Source organism: Pteronotus mesoamericanus, unplaced genomic scaffold (genome assembly GCF_021234165.1).
Source record: "Pteronotus mesoamericanus isolate MK-2021 breed Mesoamerican mustached bat unplaced genomic scaffold, CSHL_Meso_final contig_502, whole genome shotgun sequence".
Taxonomy (NCBI): Eukaryota; Metazoa; Chordata; class Mammalia; order Chiroptera; family Mormoopidae; genus Pteronotus; species Pteronotus mesoamericanus.
In genome coordinates, this window is record NW_026555187.1 from 333,409 (window position 1) to 353,109 (window position 19,701).

Here is a 19,701-nt window from a genome sequence, read left to right on the forward strand (position 1 = left end):
TTCCCCCCAAACTCTAATCTGTATGAAGTACACACTCACCAGTTTTAAAAGGAGGTACATAGACTAAATTAAGTCCGACTGCAAAAAAACCAACTGCAGTACCTTGTTAGGCTTCAGTGTCCTTGTGTAAGTAAGATGATGGGAAAGTGGCCCAATACTCTCTCAAGTACCAGAGCCATGAGTTAAATGAGTGCAAAGCCACACCCACATGTTCCCAGTCCCCGGCCCCCCCCCCCCCGCTGCCTATTTATTGAGACCCCCAAGGAAGCTGTTTAAAAAAAAAAAAAAGTTGAGACCCTCCTATTCTACTTCCATTGATTCTAAAGTTCTCCTTGAACTCTACTGCGTCAGAACTCTACTTCTGGTGAGCAGGAACCACCTTCAGTCAGTGTATGGTTCTTTCTATGGTCCAAAAATCTAATTTTGGAGTTAATACTAATGATATGTACTCTTGAATGGGCAATTTGTTCATTAAAGTTTCCCCTTCAGTAACTGTATTAATCTCATACAGACCAAATGAAATCATACAGGCCAGCAACATGATTATGTTAAAGTTGTAGTTAGGCTGCCATTCCTAAAACATCTTTTTGCTTGGATAGCAGGGATTGCCATGTTCACTAAACCTGTTTTTAAATAAAGGTACTCTATGTAAAGTTCCTGGCCATTGGTATTTCACAGACCTGTGTATTAACTTGGGTTATCCCCACATTTTCAATGTGTGACGCTAAAAACTCCTTCACCTCCCTCTCAGGAGTCTGTAAGTGGGAAATAGCCTGGTTCAATCTACCTTTAGAATAAAATGATTGGTATCATTTCACACTGGGTCGGGGGCAGAAGAACCTCACTGAAATTTAGATAGCTTTACTGACAGCCCTTGGATTACTTTTACAAGAAAAACAAAACAAAGCAATTTCATAGTTTTATCATTTTTCAGACATTTTTTGCCTCAGAATAAGCTTCAAAGGGCAAGCTGAACCTGCAACTAAGCTGTATCTATGCAGTATTAAGGAATGATGAGCAGAAACAATTCAGAGGCACCATTTTCTTGCTCATGAGCAGTTTATTTTTTAGCTCTAATATTTAATTTTTTCATATATATTCAGCTCCCATCTCCAGCAAGACTCTTTAAGAGCAGTGCCCGTGTCTTATTTTTATCATGAATTAGCACCTGGTACACAATAGATGCTCGTTAAAATATTTTTACTCCCTCTTTTTAAATAATTTCCCACTGGCCAAATGCTTCCTTAAATGTGAGTTCAAAAGTTTACAGAAAAACAGCCCCAGCAACATCATTTCAAAAGGGAGGTCTCTTCCAACTTTTTTGATTATACGAACATATAACTGATCCTTGTTAGACTTTAACACATGCTAGCTATCCTCTCTCACAGACTCAGAAACCTCCAAAGGAAGAATGCTTATCTAAAATAAAATGTTTATTCCATTATATTAATTTTTTACAGATAGCATCTTATCTGTGGCAACTTATTTTGGTTTTTCCATTCATGGGAGTGACATTATTTTTTTTGGAAATATATTTTAGAGAAAATAATTCAATTTAAAGAGAAAACTTTGAAGTAACGTAGAGGTGGAACACATGAGACAAATTCTGAAGGTGGTTCATCAAGGATTAAAGATTGGAAAACTCCCTAGGCAGTGTCTTTACTCTTGAGGGGCAACTGGTTGTGTTTCCAGTGGTGAAATTGTATCACATTCACCAGGCCTTTGAGAGTTCACTGATGTGACAGAACCAGCATCATGTGTTAAAAAGATTCCGCTACATCTCATGAGGATCACATACCATTCAGAGCACTAAAAAGCTGATGCCAAAGCAAATTCTTGAAACTTAAAAACAAACAAAAAAACTTTCATAAAGCAAGATATATCCTAGTGATGAGCTGCTCCCAGACATCATCATCATAATAATAATAATAAAGGAAGGGCATTCAACCAGTGGCTGTATTTAACAAGCAAAGCATCATCAAAATCTAATTACCCAAATTTTATTATTCCAACTGCAGTATAGAGAGGGCACAGCTGTTTGGGGGAATGTACAATACTTCTGCAGCCTTCAAGCCGAGGCAGAAAGCCACACAACTCTATGAGACAAGCCTGTGAGGTACATGTTCTGAAGGAAAATGGCTGGGTATCTTCACCAAAACAAGTTTTCAGCATATTCCAGTACACACACCCTAGTACTGCTTATAAACCAAAGGAGAAAGAACAATGCATCATATAACACATCCCTTGAAACAGGGAGAGGAAGATCATTCTGTGGAAATAACATCTTTGGACTCTGCATCAGTTTGTTCCCCTTCAGCTTCTGTGGCAGCTGGGGCAGGAACAGTGACTGTTACGTTGTTTTCTGCCTCTGCTTCACCTTGAGCTTCAGCAGCCTGGGCAGCTTCACCTCCATCCTCTGCTTCAGCATTCTCCTTCTCAGAGGCCATTCCACAGCATGTGTCTGCTTCCAGTGGCTGTTCACTCGTGGCGTCTGCCCTGTCCAAGGGACCTTCTGCTTGGGCCAGCATTTCATTACTTTTTGGAGGGGGCACTCCTTCTCCCTCTGCTGCGCTCACTGCTGCTGTAATCACCTCGGCTAACACTTCTGCAGCCACCTCCTCAGGTGTCTCTTCCTTATCCTCACCTCCTAAATTGTCATCTCCTTCAATTTCTGGATCAACAGCTTCATTGGTGAAAGGGTCTTCACCCTGGCCAAGAAGAAACACAGGTCAGTGTGGTCTAAAGAACTGTCCAAATGAGAGATAGAAAGAGGCCCAGGTTGCTGGGAGCTTGTGTTTTCACGATGGCAGAGTCAACAAGAAAAACACTTTAAACTATACTAGGTGAGTTAATCCTACAGGTTCTCAGAGCCTACAGATTCAGAAAAGACATCTCTGAAAGCTTCACCAGAACTATTTTGTACTTTTTATCCAAGCATATAACCATGAAAAAAAGTTCAAAGAGACCTAATATCTAAAGCAAATTAAAAAAAAAAAAAAAAAAGGATCTCCTACCAGGAGGTTAGGACTAATACATTTTTTTTTTTCAATCCTCACCCCACATTTTTTCATTGCATTTAGAGAGAGAGGAAAGAAGAGAGAGAAACATTGATCGGATGCCTTCCCCTTGTGCCTAGACTGGGGGTCAAACCTGCAACCTAGGTATGTGCCCTGCCTGGGAAATGAACCCACAGCCTCTCAGTTATGGACAATGTTCCAACCAACTGAGTCACATGAGCCAGGGCAAGACTATTTTAAATTTTGGTTTCATTTAGACTCAGAGCCCTGGCATGAGGATTATGCCCATTTCACATATAAGAAAATGACACTCAAAGATCATAACTTGTCAGTAGTCACACAGCTATTAAATATCAGGCAGGAGTCAAATCCAAGTCTGACTCTCTCAGTAGCCAAACTTCTCACAAGCATATGGTCTCTATTTTGGAAAAAGGAAACTAAATTATGACCACTACTGGATTAGGAAATGTGTTTTTAAAATACAGTGATTAGAAGCTTAAGTCTGTACCTGCCTTCAGAGACTCTATTTAGGCCACAGGGTGAAACACTGGCCAGTTATGGTTATTAAACTGGTTACAGTTAAGTTCTCAGTTAATGTTGTCAACAGGTTCTTGGAACTGTGGACAATGTATAACTAAACCAATTTTAACACAGGCTAATCGATATAAGCAAGAGTTAAGTTCCTCTGATATCCTAGCAACATTATAATGAAATGACATTAACAAAGGCATTACTAGAGAACTTGCTGTATTTAGATTCTGTACCTTTAATGGACAGAGTGAATTGTCAAATATGAAGCATTTGCCCTGGCTGGTGTGGCTCAGAGGATTGAGCACCGGCCTGCGAACCAAAGGGTTGCCAGTTCGATTCCCAGTGTAGGGTACATGCCTGGGTTGCAGGCCAGGTCCCCCGCAGGGGGTGTGCGAAATGCAACCACACATTGATGTTTCTCTTCCTCCCTTCCCCTCTCTAAAAATAAATAAATAAAATCTTAAAAAAAAACACCCCAAAACAGTTAATAAACAAGAGGAAGGCAAACAGATTCTACCAAGCCAGGCTACGCAGGAGCTTAGCTACCAGCCTCAAATGTTGCAGTCATGGGGCTGAGCATTCAGTAAAATGGGGGGCCCAAGAAGGAACTAGGAGCTCTTCCAACTTCTCTCCTGGGCATCCTCTTTGGGACTTTTTATTTCTCTGCTCCTGTCACTTTGGCTCAGTAATCGTGGTACCTCTGGCTCTTACTTTGCCTTAAACCTCCGTTTCACTGTCAGTTGGACCTGCCAGCAAAACCTCTTTTTAGCTTCTTCCTGAGACAATTACCTATCTTAGCTATGTTTTTCTTTTCTTTCTTTTTTTCTTAAGCATCTCACCATCATTTGCTCTGAATTTTATGGATAATCAAGGTTTCTCATGGTGAGAGTCAGCATTATTGTACAGATTAATCAAGCAGAACCACATCCCAGAGTTCCCAGGCAAGTACTCTGTCTCAGAAAATCCACAGTAGTGGAATTTCCAAGCCTGATACATTCCAACATCCCTCAATTCTTCAAAAAACTCAGAAATGCAAAATATTGCACTCAACTTTCAGTTCTATAATCATAGTTCATTCTCCATTTCAAAAGCATTCCCACACATTGACTTCTAACCTTGAGGTATTTTTCCAGCATCTTCACTATATGTCTGTTGTTCAAAACGCTCTTAGCCACATGGAGACTTGTTTTCTTGAACTGTTCAGCAGCCAGCTGCAAAGGGAACCAAATGTAGACTTTTAAAAATGGCACATACAGAGGAGCAAGAGAACATACCAGCTAGGCTACAGCGAGGTGCCCTGAGATCAGCCACATACAGAGATAACCAACATCTTTCTTCACTGAGGCAAACCCCAAAGTGTCAGACTCCAAGAATGAGAGAAAGAAAGCAATGGAGACATTGGAACTGACACGGTAAAACAGTGTAGAATTCTGGTAATTTTAAAAGATAAAAGCACAGACACACTTTTGATGTATAGGTACCATGTACATAAGCAAGGATGAAATGAACATTTACAGATTAGAAGGTTTGTGAACTAAGTAGGACGAGGAGTGAACTTTTTATTTCAGTTTTGAGTTATATTAACTTTATAGTAAGTTTAATAGCGAAAGTATGAATGCTCCAAAACAGAGCTAGTCACACATACAGTAATCCCTGTTAAATACAGTGCTTTTGGCTGCCCTTTAATAAAACTGGGAAATGGGGAGGCACATATCAGTTGCTCCGTTTCATAGGTGGGTAAACTAAGCACAGAGATGATAAATCAAGGGTCAGCAAGCAACAGCCAGTGGGCCAAGTGCAGCCACACCAATTCCTTCACTTAGTGTCTGTGGCTGCTTTTGCCCACCAACGGCACACTTGTTGGACAGAGACCCTACGACCTGCAAAGCTGAAAATATTTACTATTTGACCCTTTACAGAAAAATTTGCTGACCTTGAACAAAACTTTTAATCTCAGGCCCCACCAGCTAGTAAAGACCAAATGGGTCCCCCAGGACACTCTGCTCTGAATGGCCCTTGGCCTTACTTTAAAGAAAAACCAGTTTTTCAGCAACTAGGGGATAGATTAATGTGGTTTACAGGGAACATTCTCAAGCCAGGACAATTTCAGCTACATATTTAATCAATTCTCAGCAACATATTTCCTCACATTTTAACAGAAATTGGGATGCAACATACAAAAAATTGATGAAGTGACAAGCTTGATGGAATATGGCAAGAGCCCCTCGAGATATTAGCATTTTCCATAAGACGCAGAAGGTTCTGAACCCCAAATGGCAGCCTGGGAAAGCTTGCCCCTCAGCCAGCACCCAGATGGGACTCACCCGGCGGTTGTGATTGTGATCAACAGAGTGCAGGTGCCGCTGGAGGAGCTGGTGCTGTGCAGGAATCAGCATGTCACAAGCCAGGCAGTGAGCTGCCTCAATTTTCTTGAAGAAGTGCTCCTGGCCAATCCCTGTTGATGAAATCTAAGTCATGTGGGGTCTGGGACAGGATGCATGTGCTTTCCTCCCAGCTCCCAACAAGGTCTGCTTGTTCTCCCTGCAACCCTCTCCAGGGATTCAGTTAGGACAGAATCTGAGACAGGTGTCATCTGCTTTCCAGCAGGAGTGCAGGGGCAGAACAACCAGCCTCTATGCTGGATCGCTTACTACTTCCAACTTTTCTCATCCTTTCGTCCAAAGAGGAAATAACTGCAGAGCGCTTCGTATTACTCTGGTAAGCTACTTGTAGAGGTGAGATCTACTCACAGGCCTCTTTCCATTGCCGAATGCCCTTCCCACAGGTCTTCAATCACATCCTCAGCATCTCTGTGCTGGCCTTACACTGAGTCGTGTGCCTTAGTGCTGTGCAAACAGCACGCACTCCCAGAATCACAACTCACCTTTGAAAGGATCTGGTTTTGGTTTCATGCTTTCCTTCTCCATCAGCTCCTGACGCCGCTTCTCAATCTTCTTATTCCTATTTACAATGTATTCCTAGAGGGATTGGGAGATGGCACCAAGTGAAATCAGGAGACGGCAGCATGTGTGGATATTTCTCAAATGCACCAGAGGCAGTTCACCAAGGGTGGCTGCCGAGCCCCTACTGGGTGACAGTCTTGTCTCAGCTGTCCCAAGGGTGGGAAGACGGCTAACACAGCAGCTCTGTGGGCAGAACTAAAGGGAGCTACCATGGCTGGAGTTCTCAGCTGTCCCACTGACATGGTGACTGAAACAGCCGTTATTCTGGAAACAGAATCTTTGACCAACCAAGTTTAGACCTCTTATTTCCCTTCCCCTTCCCTTTGAGGGATCTGACACCTGTAGGGTCATTGGGAAACACTGATGGAGGACAAGGGAGCCTCACCTGGAGGAACTCCACCGTCTTGTCAGGCAGTTTGGTACTTATAAACTGCAGTGTCTCTTTGTGAAATTTGCTTTGGAGATGCTTTTGGATTTCTTCATCTTCAAAGCTACGAAACTTGCACACTGAACAGGCAAACTGAATCCTGGGAAAGGAAGACCACAACAAGAACAGTGATGCAGGGATAACCAGTTCATCTCTGGTTAATACTAAAATGGAAATGGGAAAGCAATTTCTGAACCAAGACTTTTGACTTCTCACAGGGTGTCAAGAATAGCAGTTACCATTGCCTCATCCTGAGGATGAGAGTATAACCTGGAAAGTCTTCAGGGAAATGACTCATGTAGCAATTTACTACCGTAAGTCTTTCTGGCACAAACCTCTTAAGAGCACACCCTAAAGTGGAGACTATTCAGAACTGTGGGCTCCCTAAGCCTCTAACCCACTGCTCTGGAGATGCAGTACCTAACACCATAGCTTCGCAGATGTTTCTTTTTGCAGTCACAGAGATGATATAAGGCAACCCATTTTATGTGGCGGAGGGATTCCTGAAGACCTCACGCAATTTACAATTCATACGATCTAAGATCGATTCTCCCACAGGACTCAATGTAAAGGCATGTTATGTCAAATTCATGGATAAAAACTGAGGTTCCTTTGTCGGGTGCTTCCGAAGCCTCACAAATGCAACTGTGCTGTAAGGTGAGGTGGGAGTGGCCTGTAGACCTGCACCCACACCCCCACAGTGGAGTGCTGTTTCTCTTGGCTCTGCCCAGGAGCCTGTGGATCTTCTGGGGTAAGAGCACAAGCCCTGTGGCACTCAGGACTTCTCCTTTGCCAACTCAGAGTTCTGCCGGCCTCCAACACCGGGCTTTGGGTCTCTAGACAAGACCGCAGGCTTTTGGAGATAACCCTGACAGAGGAGCGAAGAGGAAAAAAATCACCCAGGCCCTACGTGCAAAGTGTCAGAAAGAAATATGCTTCCCAGCTACATCTTCACCTCCCCTGTGAGACATGCTCTGAGAATCCTCAGTCCTAGGGTAGACTCTAAAGATTCTTTTTAAAAACTGTCATCTCAGTTTTCACATGGTATGAAAACAGATTGAAGGTAGCTATCACTTATTCATCTGTTTAACAAGGGTTTTGATGAGTTTTTTAAACACCTACTGAAAGCCCCTACTCTTCAGTTCCTGGATCCCCTGCCCGTTAGCCCCTTTGAGAACCTGTGCATGGAGTAGCAGTCTTGTGTGCTGGTTAAGGCCTCAGCAACCAAGTGCTCCCATGGCCACCAGTGGTTTGTATTTCTAGTCAGCAGCTACTTCATCACTGAGCAGGGAGAGAAGTGCATGGTGTGGTCACAATAACACCCTTTGGGCTTTGCACTTTCATGTTTTTCAACTCAAAGACAATCTCGAAGGTTACACCTATACATGTATAAGTGCTAAGTCGAACTCTAGAGGTGGTCTGGATTTGGACAACGCAACAGAGCACTTTCTTAGCAGCTCTGCTGAATGAAGATCATTTGTCTGAGATGACAGACAAAAGCCGGGGGACAAGGTAACTCCCCACAAGCATGGAGAAGGGCAACAGGGCCCCCTGCTGGGCACATAAGGGCCACAGGGACCCCCACCCCCAGCAAGGGTATGACGCTAAGAATTTCCCAAGTTTTGTCTGCCACCACTTTGACTAGGATTTCCCCACTGCCATTCCCCCCGCCCCACCCGCCATCATGGACTGAAGACAGATAAGCTCAGCAGAGCCTTGACAGGACCCAGGTCCAGCTAACCTCCCGCTCACCTGTCAGCTGCCCGGTCTCGCATCCTGTCTCTTCTCCTTTGCTTTTCCCTTCTCTTCTTCACTTCATCATCCTCATCGTCCTTTTCTCCTGCAACAGAGAAATCCCTTCAAGATCCTCTGTTGAGCCTGCGGAGGAGCTGAGCACCAGGGCCTTGATGGGGCTGCAGCTCGGCCACCGCACCCCGTGCCCTGCTGCTGCCTCCACACACAGCAGGGTTAGGACACCCCGAGACACCAAAGGGCTCTCAAAGGCTCCCAGCAAGGATGGGCTTTGATGAGAACCCTTGGGAGTTCCCAGGGGAGACACTTCACTTCTCTCATAGCCCGATGAGGCTGGAATGGGCCAGGGACATGGCCCATCCATCCCACTCACACTGCAGCCCATCCGCTCTCTGACCTTCCCTATCCTGCTTTTCCAATTTAGTGCCCTACAAGTGGGTCTTCTCCCAACATGAGTTAAGAGGGAAATAGTTCTAGGTAAAGAGGCAGCAGCTGGAAGGCCTCAGAAAATAAAGCAAGCTGTTCTACCTCCCTCCGTCCCACCTCCAGGTGGACAATGAAAACCATCCCGTAGGCCTCCACTGAACTAGGGCCTCAGCAGGTCTGTCAGTCCTTGCTGGCCCAAACTCTATCTTCCACTCACAAAAACTGTCACTCTAGGGCTTTCCCATGGCTATGTGGAAAGCAACCCTAGAAATAAAAGTGGGAAGAGACCTATCGGTCCTCCATCCTTCCCCTGGGGCCAGTGCAGGAGCTCCTCTGAGAGCCGTGCAGCACAGCATCCCAGCGAGAGGCCAGGCCAGGTTACCGTGGCTCAGAGCCAAACACTGAAAAAAGGTTGGATAAGCATCTGAACTGTAACCCCTACCCCTGATGCCAGTCACGAGACTGTCCCACGAAGATGGCGACCGGCGTGCGCTGCTCAGAAGCCTCTCAAAAGGGCGTGTGGGATTTTTGGCAAGAGGTCACTGCCTGAAACTATTACTGCTGTTTAATAGCAAAGTCATCCCGGGTAGGTAGCAGGACCTGTGCGCAATAAACATGTCACCTTTGCTTTAGCATTTTCCCCGCTGCACAAGCTGCTCAATGCTGTGTGGTCCCATGCTACAAACATAATCGCTTCAATAAACAGAGTCAGAGGACCTCAGAGGGTTGGCTAAGCCTGAACACATAAGTGAAGGAGCATCTAAGCCAGGGCCCTTCAGAATTTATGGGAGCAGAGCCAGCCTGTGATTCAAGGGGGAAACAGCTATGGACAGACCCATGGGAACAGGAAAAGTGGCTTTTAGATAAGCTCAACGCCACCATGTCTCAGGCTGCTTCTCCATGCTCCAAGAGGTTTAGCTTGGCTTTACTTTTGTTGCTGACTTTGGACTGTGGTCTCTCGCACTGGAACTGATGGGATCTGAACAATGACTGACTCTGGGTATCTGGATTGGGGTGTGTCTGACAGCCTCCCCCTGCCTTGAGCTGCCAATCCAGGCAGGTGCCCGAACTCTGTCCCATGCAGCGACGTGCACTGCAGTTGCCAGTATTCCCACCATAGAGGCTGAGAGCATGGCCCTGGGCTGGTAACCAAGGGAAACTGTGTAAAGAATGAAGAATGAAGCCCAGAAGAATACAGTACAAGGACCTGTGCTGGCCAAGGGGAACTGAGAAGACAGGCTGCAGGGCACCTTTTCTTTTTCTCTTTTCTGTTTCTGAGACTCCTTTCACTACCACTGTGAGCTGCTGCAGACACGTGCAAATGAATCCCCCACCCCCATAGCCTGCACTGACTGAGGCCAACAGACCCATTTGGAGCAAGTCTGCTGTAAACAATGGAACAAAGCCTTGGGGTGAGTGCCATAGCCAAGGCCCACCCAGCAATCATGGCCCCTTTTCTGCCCTGAGCTATCAGCAAACACTTCCATTCAGGCCCCACCCAGGCTTGCTTCTCAGAAGCCCAGCTCAGCTGGGAGTTGGGCAGTGAGTGCAGGATGGCCAAGCAGACACAGGAAAGCTCAAAGGGACAGTGGGTAATGCCTACCTCTCTGCCTCCCGGAGTCGAAGAATTCATCCTCCTGAAAAAGGACACACACGAAGTCGGGCAGTGAGGTGGAATTTTCAGAACTCTCCACACCAGCCCAGTTCCTTGCCACTACCTGGTGAAAGCTGTGCCACCAGGAACCCAATCACCATGTTAGGGCCAGGCCCAGGACCATGGGATAGAGCCTCAGTATGCCTGCCACTCCTGGTTGGTTGCTTTCTGAGATTCTGTGATGATGACTAACTTACTTTTCTATTCAACACACTGACCTTATTTCACCTCTCTCTAAAGCTAATGAATGGCCTCTGGCAATGTACACCTGCACAGCTCTGCACATGGGAATACCAGGAGCTCATTCATCAACTGTATATCAAGAAACCTCAATTTGAAACCTGGCTGGTGAGGCTCAGTGGATTGTGTGCTGGCCTGAGAATCAAAAGGTCGCCAGTTCGATTCCCAGTCACAGCATATGCCTGGGTTGCAGGTGAAATCCTTAGTAGGGGACGTGTGAGATGTAACCACACACAGATGTTTCTTTCTTTCTCTCTCCCTTCCCCTCTCTCTAAAGATGCTATTTCAGGCGCTCTTTATGGAAAATGGGCTTTATCAAGGTTCCCAGCCCTCTATTTGTATTTACCAAAGCTTATTAAAAAAAAAACACACAACAACAACCAGGTGTAGATAAAAATGATCACCTAGTCCTGGCCAGGTGTCTCTGTTGGTTGGAGCATAGTCCCATACACCAAAAGGTGGCAGGTTCGATTGCCCATCAGGTTGCCCGTATATCTAGGTTGCCCGTTCAGTTTCTATATGTGAGGCAACCTATCGATGTTTCTTTCATTACATCACATCGGTGTTTCCTCTCTCTCTCTGAAATCAATACAAACACGTCCTCGAGTGAGGGTTAAAAAAAAAAAAGAAAAAGGGAACTGAAGGAACTGGATCTCTTTCCATTTTCAGTTAGATTCTTTTTTTTTAATCTTCACCCAAGGACATGTTTTTATTGATTTTAGAGAGAGAAGAACAGGGAAGAAGAAAACATTTACGTGAGAAACATCGACTGGTTGCCTCCCATACATGTCCCAAATGGGAGATTGAACCTGCAGCCTTTTGTTATATGGGACATTACAACCAACTGAGCCATCGGCCAAAGCAAGGAAGCCCATTCGTTAGGCACTGAGCTAAAGATTAAATTACAGTCAGCTGGTACAGAGAGTCCTAGACTCAAGACTGAAACAAGATGGGGGCAAGCAAGGCTGTTAGAAAAGCTGAAAATTCCCTGTATCCCACCCCTCTAACATACCCCTAACCAATTCAACCATTAGAAGCATCTGGACAAAGCTTTCATACACCCAGATCTCTGGACCCTACCTCAGACTTGTATCAGAATTTGCAGGGGGTGGCAAAGGCTGGCTCCCCAGGTCCTTACGCGTGGTCCTGGCTAAGAGCCAGTCTTAAACACGCATCTACCATGACTGGTTGGGAGGACTGAATGACATGCATGCAGCTCAGCACCAGCATGAAGCTGGCAGTCTTCAGTACATGTCTGGAAGCCTTAGCCTGCACAGCCACTGCACTTACCACGTGTGCAGCCAGGCGCTCCACTGAAGGACACAAGAGCTGCTGGGGAGGGGGCTAGGGCTTTTTTCCAGAAGGGAAGAACTGTTGCTAGTAGAACTGTACCGATTCCACTTAGAAACCCAGCTGCAAATCAGGGTATTAAATCCACTCACAAGGTGGAAGTGAGTCTACCATAGTGGCAGTTCCTGCCTGAGAGGAAAAAAGCTAGAAAATAAGGAAGAAATTCTGCACTAGAGAAAAACGAGGCTGACCAGTGAAGGTGGACTTACACCCCTGAATTCTTCATCTCCCGATCGGAAGTCACCAACTCCATCATCTACCAGACACAAAAGGAATAGGGAAAGTCAGCCCCCCAGCAGCTGGCCCACTGTTTTCACCCTCCCCAGCGCACTGTCCAGAGTGACCAAACTTATCCTTACTATAGTGGGGGCTATGGGAACGTGGGTGACATTTGGCACCCTTTAGTTCCTGTGCATCCACTGTACAAACAGGCAGGCAAAGCAGTAAGCATGTGACTGCTTCTTCTTATACCAATTGAAAAGTCACTGTATCACACCCCCAGGGCATACCGTTTTCAGAAAAATCTCCTTCGCTGTCAGCACGGGCCTGTTTGGCATCCGGCTCATTGTAGATTTGCAACTGCTTCCGTTTCCTGCTCATGCCATCTGGGCCACAGCGGTCAAACCCTCTCCACCTGGGCTACAGACACAATCACATCCTCATGTACAGCTTACCCGGACCATAAGATACCCCAGAGAAACGAAGAATGAAGAGGTTGTAAGACCGGAGTACAAAAGTAGACAGGGTCTTTTCAGAAAGCAAAGATAGAATAGTTTATCCCCCCACAAAAAGGTTATGCTAAATGTAAGCGGCCAGACACAAAAGGACACAATGCTGTATTCCAATGAAATGTCCAAGACAGGTAAATCCATAGGGACAGAAAGTATATTAGTGGTTGCCAGAGGTTGGGGGAGAGAATAGGGAATGACTGCTAAAAACAGAAGTTTCTTTCCGAGTTCACAGAAATGCTCTAAAACTAGATGGTGGTGAAGGCTGCATGATTCTCTACATTTTTACTAAAACTTGTATTATACACTTAAAAATGAGTGAATCTTACAATCTATAAATTTTACGTCTATAAAGCTGTTTAAAAAGAAAAGCAAGGTTATAACTTTTCAAGGGCTTACCCGATCCTTTATCCGGGTCTGTGACTGGCCACATCTGTAGGGCACAGAGTTGTCATAACCTCCTGTACCCTGCATCCCCATCACCCCATAGTTGGGAGCCATGGATTGGGAAAAGAGGGAAGGTGGGGGTCTGCTGGGGGAGGGGCCTCCCAGACTCCGCCCACCCACGTAGTTCAGCTCAGTCCAGGGAGCAGACAGGGGCTCGGAGGAGGCTGATGGCATGAAGGGGTCACTGCGCATGAAGGTGCTGGGGTTGCTCCGGTCCTGGAAGCGGCCCTGGTTCCGGCTTCGTATGAAGCCATCAAGTGAGCCCCGCTCACGGGCGGGGTCCCGGCAGTCGCTGTACTGACCGCCAAAGCCACCATTGTGGTCAGGCCCCAGGTCAAAGTCATAGTTGTAGCTATAGCTGGGGCGATAGGGATTGTGTTCGGGCAGACAAGGCCTGGAGTCGTAGGAATCGAATGACTGGAAGCGGAAGGAACTGCAAAGAAAGCACAACCATCACTACACGCTCTGGGAGCGGCCTCAACACCTCCTGCAAAAGCTGACCTCCCTACACTCGGAACAGCAAAGCGAACCAAACCACCCTGCACCCCTCCTAAATGCTCAGAGGTAAAACAGAACTCTGACAAATGAGGGCACAAGCCATTGATCCTAGGCTCTGGTGCAGAAATAAGGGAGTCTGACAGTTTAGCCAGTCATGCCCTAAACCCCACCACTCAGGAAACCTATTACAAGCAAGTTCTATTACAATGTCTCTGTCCCAACAAAGGCCCAACTCATCTACCCACATTCAGGAGGGTGTTGGGGAAGAGCCATCCTGGGAGAGCGGGTGCCTACTCCCTTCTGTACAAAGTATAGCGTTTGGATCCCCAGAGAAGGGCTGAGGTCCTTAATTACCTGTCCCGGTCCTGCATGCCCTCCCCACAGGTGTTGCTCCCACCCCTGCCTCCTTCCTTGGACATCATGTCTAAACGTTGGTTGATCTTGGCAATGAGTGAGTCGGAATTGTCAGTGCATGGCTCTGCGCCATAAGAAGCCAAATGCATGGCAGGGCCCCCAGCCGGTAGGCCATCATTGGCCTTCGTGGCCTCCCAGGAGGCTGGGCCATAGCTGTAGGTTGCTGCTGTGGTGACGCTGGTGTTCTGGGCACCATAATAATTGTAGTTTTCATAACCTGCCAGAGAGAAGAAGAGCCTAGTCAGACCTCAGCAGCCACCGGGACAGTCCATGATGGACACATGGGGGGGGGGACGACACACACCCACTGCCGTAAGAGGAAAAGGGTCATGGGACCAAGTGCCGTTGGTATCACCCACACTGCGTACCCACAATGCCTTGTTACATGAGGGTAGGGGCGAGACCTCAACTGAGCAATAGATTTTCTGTGCCAGATCCTAAGACTTGCTTCCCACCCAAATCCAGAGGTGGCTGGCTGAGAACCCACGAGTGACAGCTGGGGTTGCTGACAGATCCACCATGGAAATGTTGTGCCCAGAACACAACCACAACGCCCTCGTCTCCTGCAAGTTCCCCTTGAGGTCTCCTTAGCACCTCAGGCCCAGCCTGCCAAGCCTCCAGGAGAGCTGTGAGCATAGCTAGGAGGGGAGATGGGGGTATCCCTGAATCCCAGCTCCTCTGGGCGGCTGACCAGAGGCCCCCTTACCCACCCACTCACCCCCAAGCAGGGCCTACCTTGCCAGCTGGCCACACCAGTTCCATATGCACCTGAGAGGAAACAAGAACATACAAGAGCTTTGTCTGCAGAACAAAGGCATGTAAGACAACCCAGTCCCCAGATGTGGAAGGGCAGCCGTCACCTCACTCCACTATCCATAGGGCCAGGGCGACAGGTGTCTGTGGCAGCACTCTGGGAAGCATCCTCGGTTGCCTATTAAGGTCAGGAAAGGCTGGGCCCACTAGCAGTATAAAACTAATTTCCTCCAGAGCACTCAGCTAAGCACGAGCAGGGATTCCCTCTTAGGCAAGCCCAGTCTCCTCCATCAAAACAATGGAAAGGATGCTCTAGCCTTCCCAGGAAGTTCATCCAGTGTAGGCTACAGGCGAAGAGGTTAGCAAGCCAGGTCCTCAGGCAGAGCCCTTCTAAAATGCCAGCACTCACCAAGAGCCAGGGCTCAGGTACCACCAAAAACACAGAGAATGCTTAAGTGGAAAATCATGTCCCCCACTCAACTGAGCAAGGAGACATTGTATGTCTGAGTGACATGGAAGGCCTCTTCCTGGGATGGGTAAAGAAGTGACCTGGCCCCCAACGGTGCCAGAGGCAAGTGCCAGACTCAGAAAACAAAGGAAGCTATCGTCTTATCCCCTGGGACAGATGCCACACGAAGTCGGCAACCAGAGTACATTCTGGTCCCTCAAACGCACTTAGCACCATGAGCTGGACTCCAGAGCAGTGTGATCAAACAGGCTCCGGGCCAAACCTAGCCCATCACCAGTTGTTGTACAGCTGCCCACAAAGTAAGAATGGGTTTTACATTTTTAAGTGGTTGAGGAAGAAAAGAAAAATGAAAAGAATATTTCATGGTATCAAACACATCATTTATACACTTATCAAAACCCACAGAATTGCATAATACAGAGTCAACATATATATTTTTTATCCTCACCCAAGGACACGCTTATGGATTTTTAGAGAGAGGGAAAGGGAGGAGACAGAGAGAAACTTCGAATGGCTGCCTCTTGCATGTTGTACCCTGGCTGGAGACTGAATCTGCAATCCAGACCTGTGCTGACTTGAGAATCAAACCCTACGACCTTTGGTTTACAGGACAACACTCCAACCAAGTCACATCAGACAGGGCCAGAGTAAATATTCATGTAAATGGTGGATTATAGTTAATAATAGTGTATCAACACTGGCTTGTTAATCGTCATAAGTGTATCCTGCTAATGCAAGATGTTAACAATAGGGAAAAACTGTGTAGGGGTGAAGATAGGGTGGGCACACATAACTCTCTACACTACCTGCTCTCTCTTATAAATCTAAACCTACTAAGAAATAAAATTTACTTACTTAAATCTTTGATTATATACTCAGCTATTTACTTAGAACACAGTAACAGAAATTGCTGAAGTAGACTATTTTGTGACACATGAAAAATTATATGGTACACAAATGTCAATGTCCTTCGGTAAATATTATTGGAGAGCAGCTTTGTCTATTTGTTTATAAATTGTCTGTGATGGCTGCTGCACTACAAAGATCATGTAGCCTGCAAAGGCAAAAAAAAAAAAAAAAAAAAAAAAAAAGAGTACTATCTGGTTCTTTACAGAAAAGGATTCCTGGTCCCTGGGCTTCCCCACTGTCCCCCAGCCAATGCTTCGCCAGGCTAGCGGCCACTGTCCCCCCATGCAGCTCCAGGAACAGCTCTGTCAGTCTGATGCCTTGGGTTGGAGTCCCAGGAGCCCCTGCCTCCCTGGAAAGCAGGTCCAACCTACCCTGGGTGTTGGTGGGTCCAGCACTCCATGCCCCATAGCCTGTGAAAAGAAGAGCTGTGAGTTAGGATCCTGGGTGTCCGACTAGAGAACCAGTGCTCTCAAGAGCCTAAACAGATATCCTCAAAGGAGCTCAGTGCCAGCCTTACTAGAAGGCAGGAGAACCACAACACTGCCTCCCTAAAGGTCATCCCAGTTAGTTGATTGCATCATCACACTCCACCTGCCTGAGGTCAAAGCACAAAAAAGAGGGGACAGGAATGGGCCCTGGGCCAGCTCTGGTCACTTCCTGAGCGACCTTGTCCTAAGTCTCAACCCACAGCTGAGGGTGACACAGAAGAGCCACCAGCTAGCCCAGCATTAGGACACAGTCCCACTCCCCTTCTTGCCTCACCAACTAAGCAGCCATAAATGAAGAAATGTTGGGATTTGGAGACAACCGTGCCTCTCTAGGCCTCACTTCCGTGTGGCTTTGAACTCTCCAATGCTCCTGTGGGCCTTCAAGTCTCAGGGCTTCATCTGGCGCTAAGGCATCAGACTGTGGCCTCCTCTGTGGTGCCTCCCTTGCCCCTCCAGACCCCGATAACAGCATCTGTCTGGTCCCTCTCCATCTCTATGACCCTTGATGTCATACAGAGCTCGGCACAGGTAGCCATCCACACTGTCAAATGACTTCACCTTAATGAATCAAGAACACATCTGGTCTCCCTTACCTGAACAATCCAAACCACAAGCTGACTGCCTGCTGTGGGCCAACAAACAACATGTTAACCAGCGTCAAAGAATGCTGTTCAGAGGCCAGGGAGCTAAGGCTCAGGACAGGGGACTTGATTTAAAGTCACAGTGAAATTTGCCCTCTGCCAGGTACATCCTCCCCATGCCACACAAGCTTCCCCATCTGCAGAGAAAGGCAGAGTGGCTGTTCTAACAGCAAGCGACCAACTGCAGGGTACTAACTGCTTCACTGTGGGACACTGGTCTAACAGAATGGCATATGCGACTCACATAACTTCACAATAACCCTTGAGATAGGTTACTATTTTTCCTGTTGTAAAATGCTTGGGTGGCCAAGTCACTCGCCCAAGATCATGGAGCTGAGAAGTCAGTCAGGGAGCAAGTTGTCAAGAGTCAGCAAGTCCTAGAAAATAACTCCAGGGGGAAGAGCTACGGAAGGATTCCAGGAAGCTGCAGCATCTAACCTGAGTCTAAAAGGTTTTTTAGCAGTTAGGAAAGGCAGGGGGAGGGGAGAGCTCGCCAAGCTTAGGTTGTGCCTGAGGCAGGAGTACTGGCTGAAAGATCTGGCGGGAAGGTAAGCAAAGCATGATGAGACCCAGTCAGGACATATGAAAGGCCATGCTGAGCCACTCCAAGACCCCAGATACACGTATGCACCTCAGAACCTCTCTGCTTCTGAAATTCCTGCGGCCTGGATCCTGCTAAAGCTAGCTGAGACCTTTCAAGATAGATGCCTCCTCTAGCTGCTATTTCCAAGATCAGATCGCGTGCTTCTCGAACCTCATATACGTGGATAGAGATCTGCCCCTGGTTAAGCCAACTTCCCAATGGGCAAACGTGGCTCCCTGCACACAGAGCAAAGGCTTTCCAGGAGACTAATTCGCAAGACAAAGAGTAGGTCCCCACGAAGGTCCGACCTGCCGCAGACCCTACAACCCAAGTGGGGAAGGGACACATTCCCTCTTTAAACAACCCTCTAGCACCTCCAGGTCACATATAGGGAACGCCTGAGAGCCACCAATCCATCACGTCAAGTTTCCAGCTCAGCACAAGTAAATGCCCAGCATATGACCCTCAATATCTTGTCGTAGGCCGGCACGAGTCTGGTCCATGGCTGAGCCCGGAGGCTGAGCCCCATAGAGGCCTCACCCGGCCCGGCCGCGCTGCACCGCGGAGCTGATGGGGAGGCCTCCGACCCTGTGCCGCCCGGCCGCATTCCAGAATGGGAGCCCCTCGCCACGTACGACGCGCGGAGGTCCCCACTGAGTTCCGCGGTTCCCGAGACAGGCCCGACTGCCTGGGGAGAGGACCCAGCGCCCCAGGACCTCGAACAGTGGCTCCGCCCCCCCCGGCCGCCATTTTGTGGCGTCTTCTGAAGGGGAAGGCGGGCCTGCAGTCAGCAAGGAACTTAGACCCGCCGGGGGTGAGGGGTAGAAACGGCCCAGGCGGCACAAGGCGGCCCCAGAAGCCCGCCGCGGAGCGTCGGGACGCTGAGTTCTGCCCGCCTCCTCAAGCGCCACGGCCCAATCGCACGCAGCGTCGCGAGAGCGACGGCGCTGCAGTCCAATGAGTGGCACGCGCGCGCCCTGTCCGCCTCGCCGCACGGCTGGGCTGCGGTAACTGCATTCGGGCGTAGGCCTAGGCCTTGTAGCCCTCTGCGCGGCGCCGTATGTGGTCAGGGCCTGCCTGCCTCACACTGCACCGAACTGAACATACGAACCTCCGTAGCCCTGCTCCATGTCTTCGGCTCGGCCCGCCAGCAGCCCCTTTTTCTAAGCTGCCACCGGACGCTTGTGCTCAAAGCACCTCCCGCCGTCAGCTACTGGAAGACCAGACGCATACGTAATTCTGCGCTCAGTACCATTGCCTGGCTTTCACGGTAGGCCCGCCCCCACCACCCCAGCTGGCCTTCCGGTTGGTCGGCTCGTCGCTCTTAGCATTATGGGAGTTTGGGTCGGGCCACGGTGCCTCGCTGTGCGCAGGCTCATTCCTCTTCCTCCCCGCCCCACCCCCAGCCCCG

The 19,701-nt window shown here is 48.0% G+C and overlaps 1 protein-coding gene across 1 annotated transcript; it reads right to left on the reverse strand.

The window, feature by feature from the left end:
• Positions 1-1,040: 1,040 nt before the first annotated feature.
• Positions 1,041-19,546, reverse strand: AKAP8 (A-kinase anchoring protein 8). The gene is made up of 14 exons (XM_054578828.1): positions 19,402-19,546; positions 16,950-16,988; positions 15,183-15,215; positions 14,388-14,664; positions 13,488-13,968; positions 12,870-12,999; positions 12,570-12,616; positions 10,720-10,753; positions 8,691-8,778; positions 6,897-7,038; positions 6,433-6,526; positions 5,873-6,003; positions 4,664-4,759; positions 1,041-2,708 (listed from the first exon to the last, which is right to left on the reverse strand). Exons 1-14 carry the CDS (start codon positions 19,418-19,420, stop codon positions 2,265-2,267), a joined length of 2,055 nt encoding a protein of 684 aa, XP_054434803.1. The 5' UTR covers positions 19,421-19,546; the 3' UTR covers positions 1,041-2,264.
• Positions 19,547-19,701: the final 155 nt, after the last annotated feature.

Bases quoted from the DNA above. Each gene is read 5' to 3' on its own strand.
- AKAP8 (XM_054578828.1), bottom strand. The intron at 7,039-8,690 runs GTGAGCGGGAGG...TTCCTTTCCCAG, and splicing joins CGAGACCGGGCAGCTGACAG to GATTCAGTTTGCCTGTTCAG. The intron at 2,709-4,663 runs GTTAGAAGTCAA...CTTCTTGGCCAG, and splicing joins TGCTGGAAAAATACCTCAAG to GGTGAAGACCCTTTCACCAA.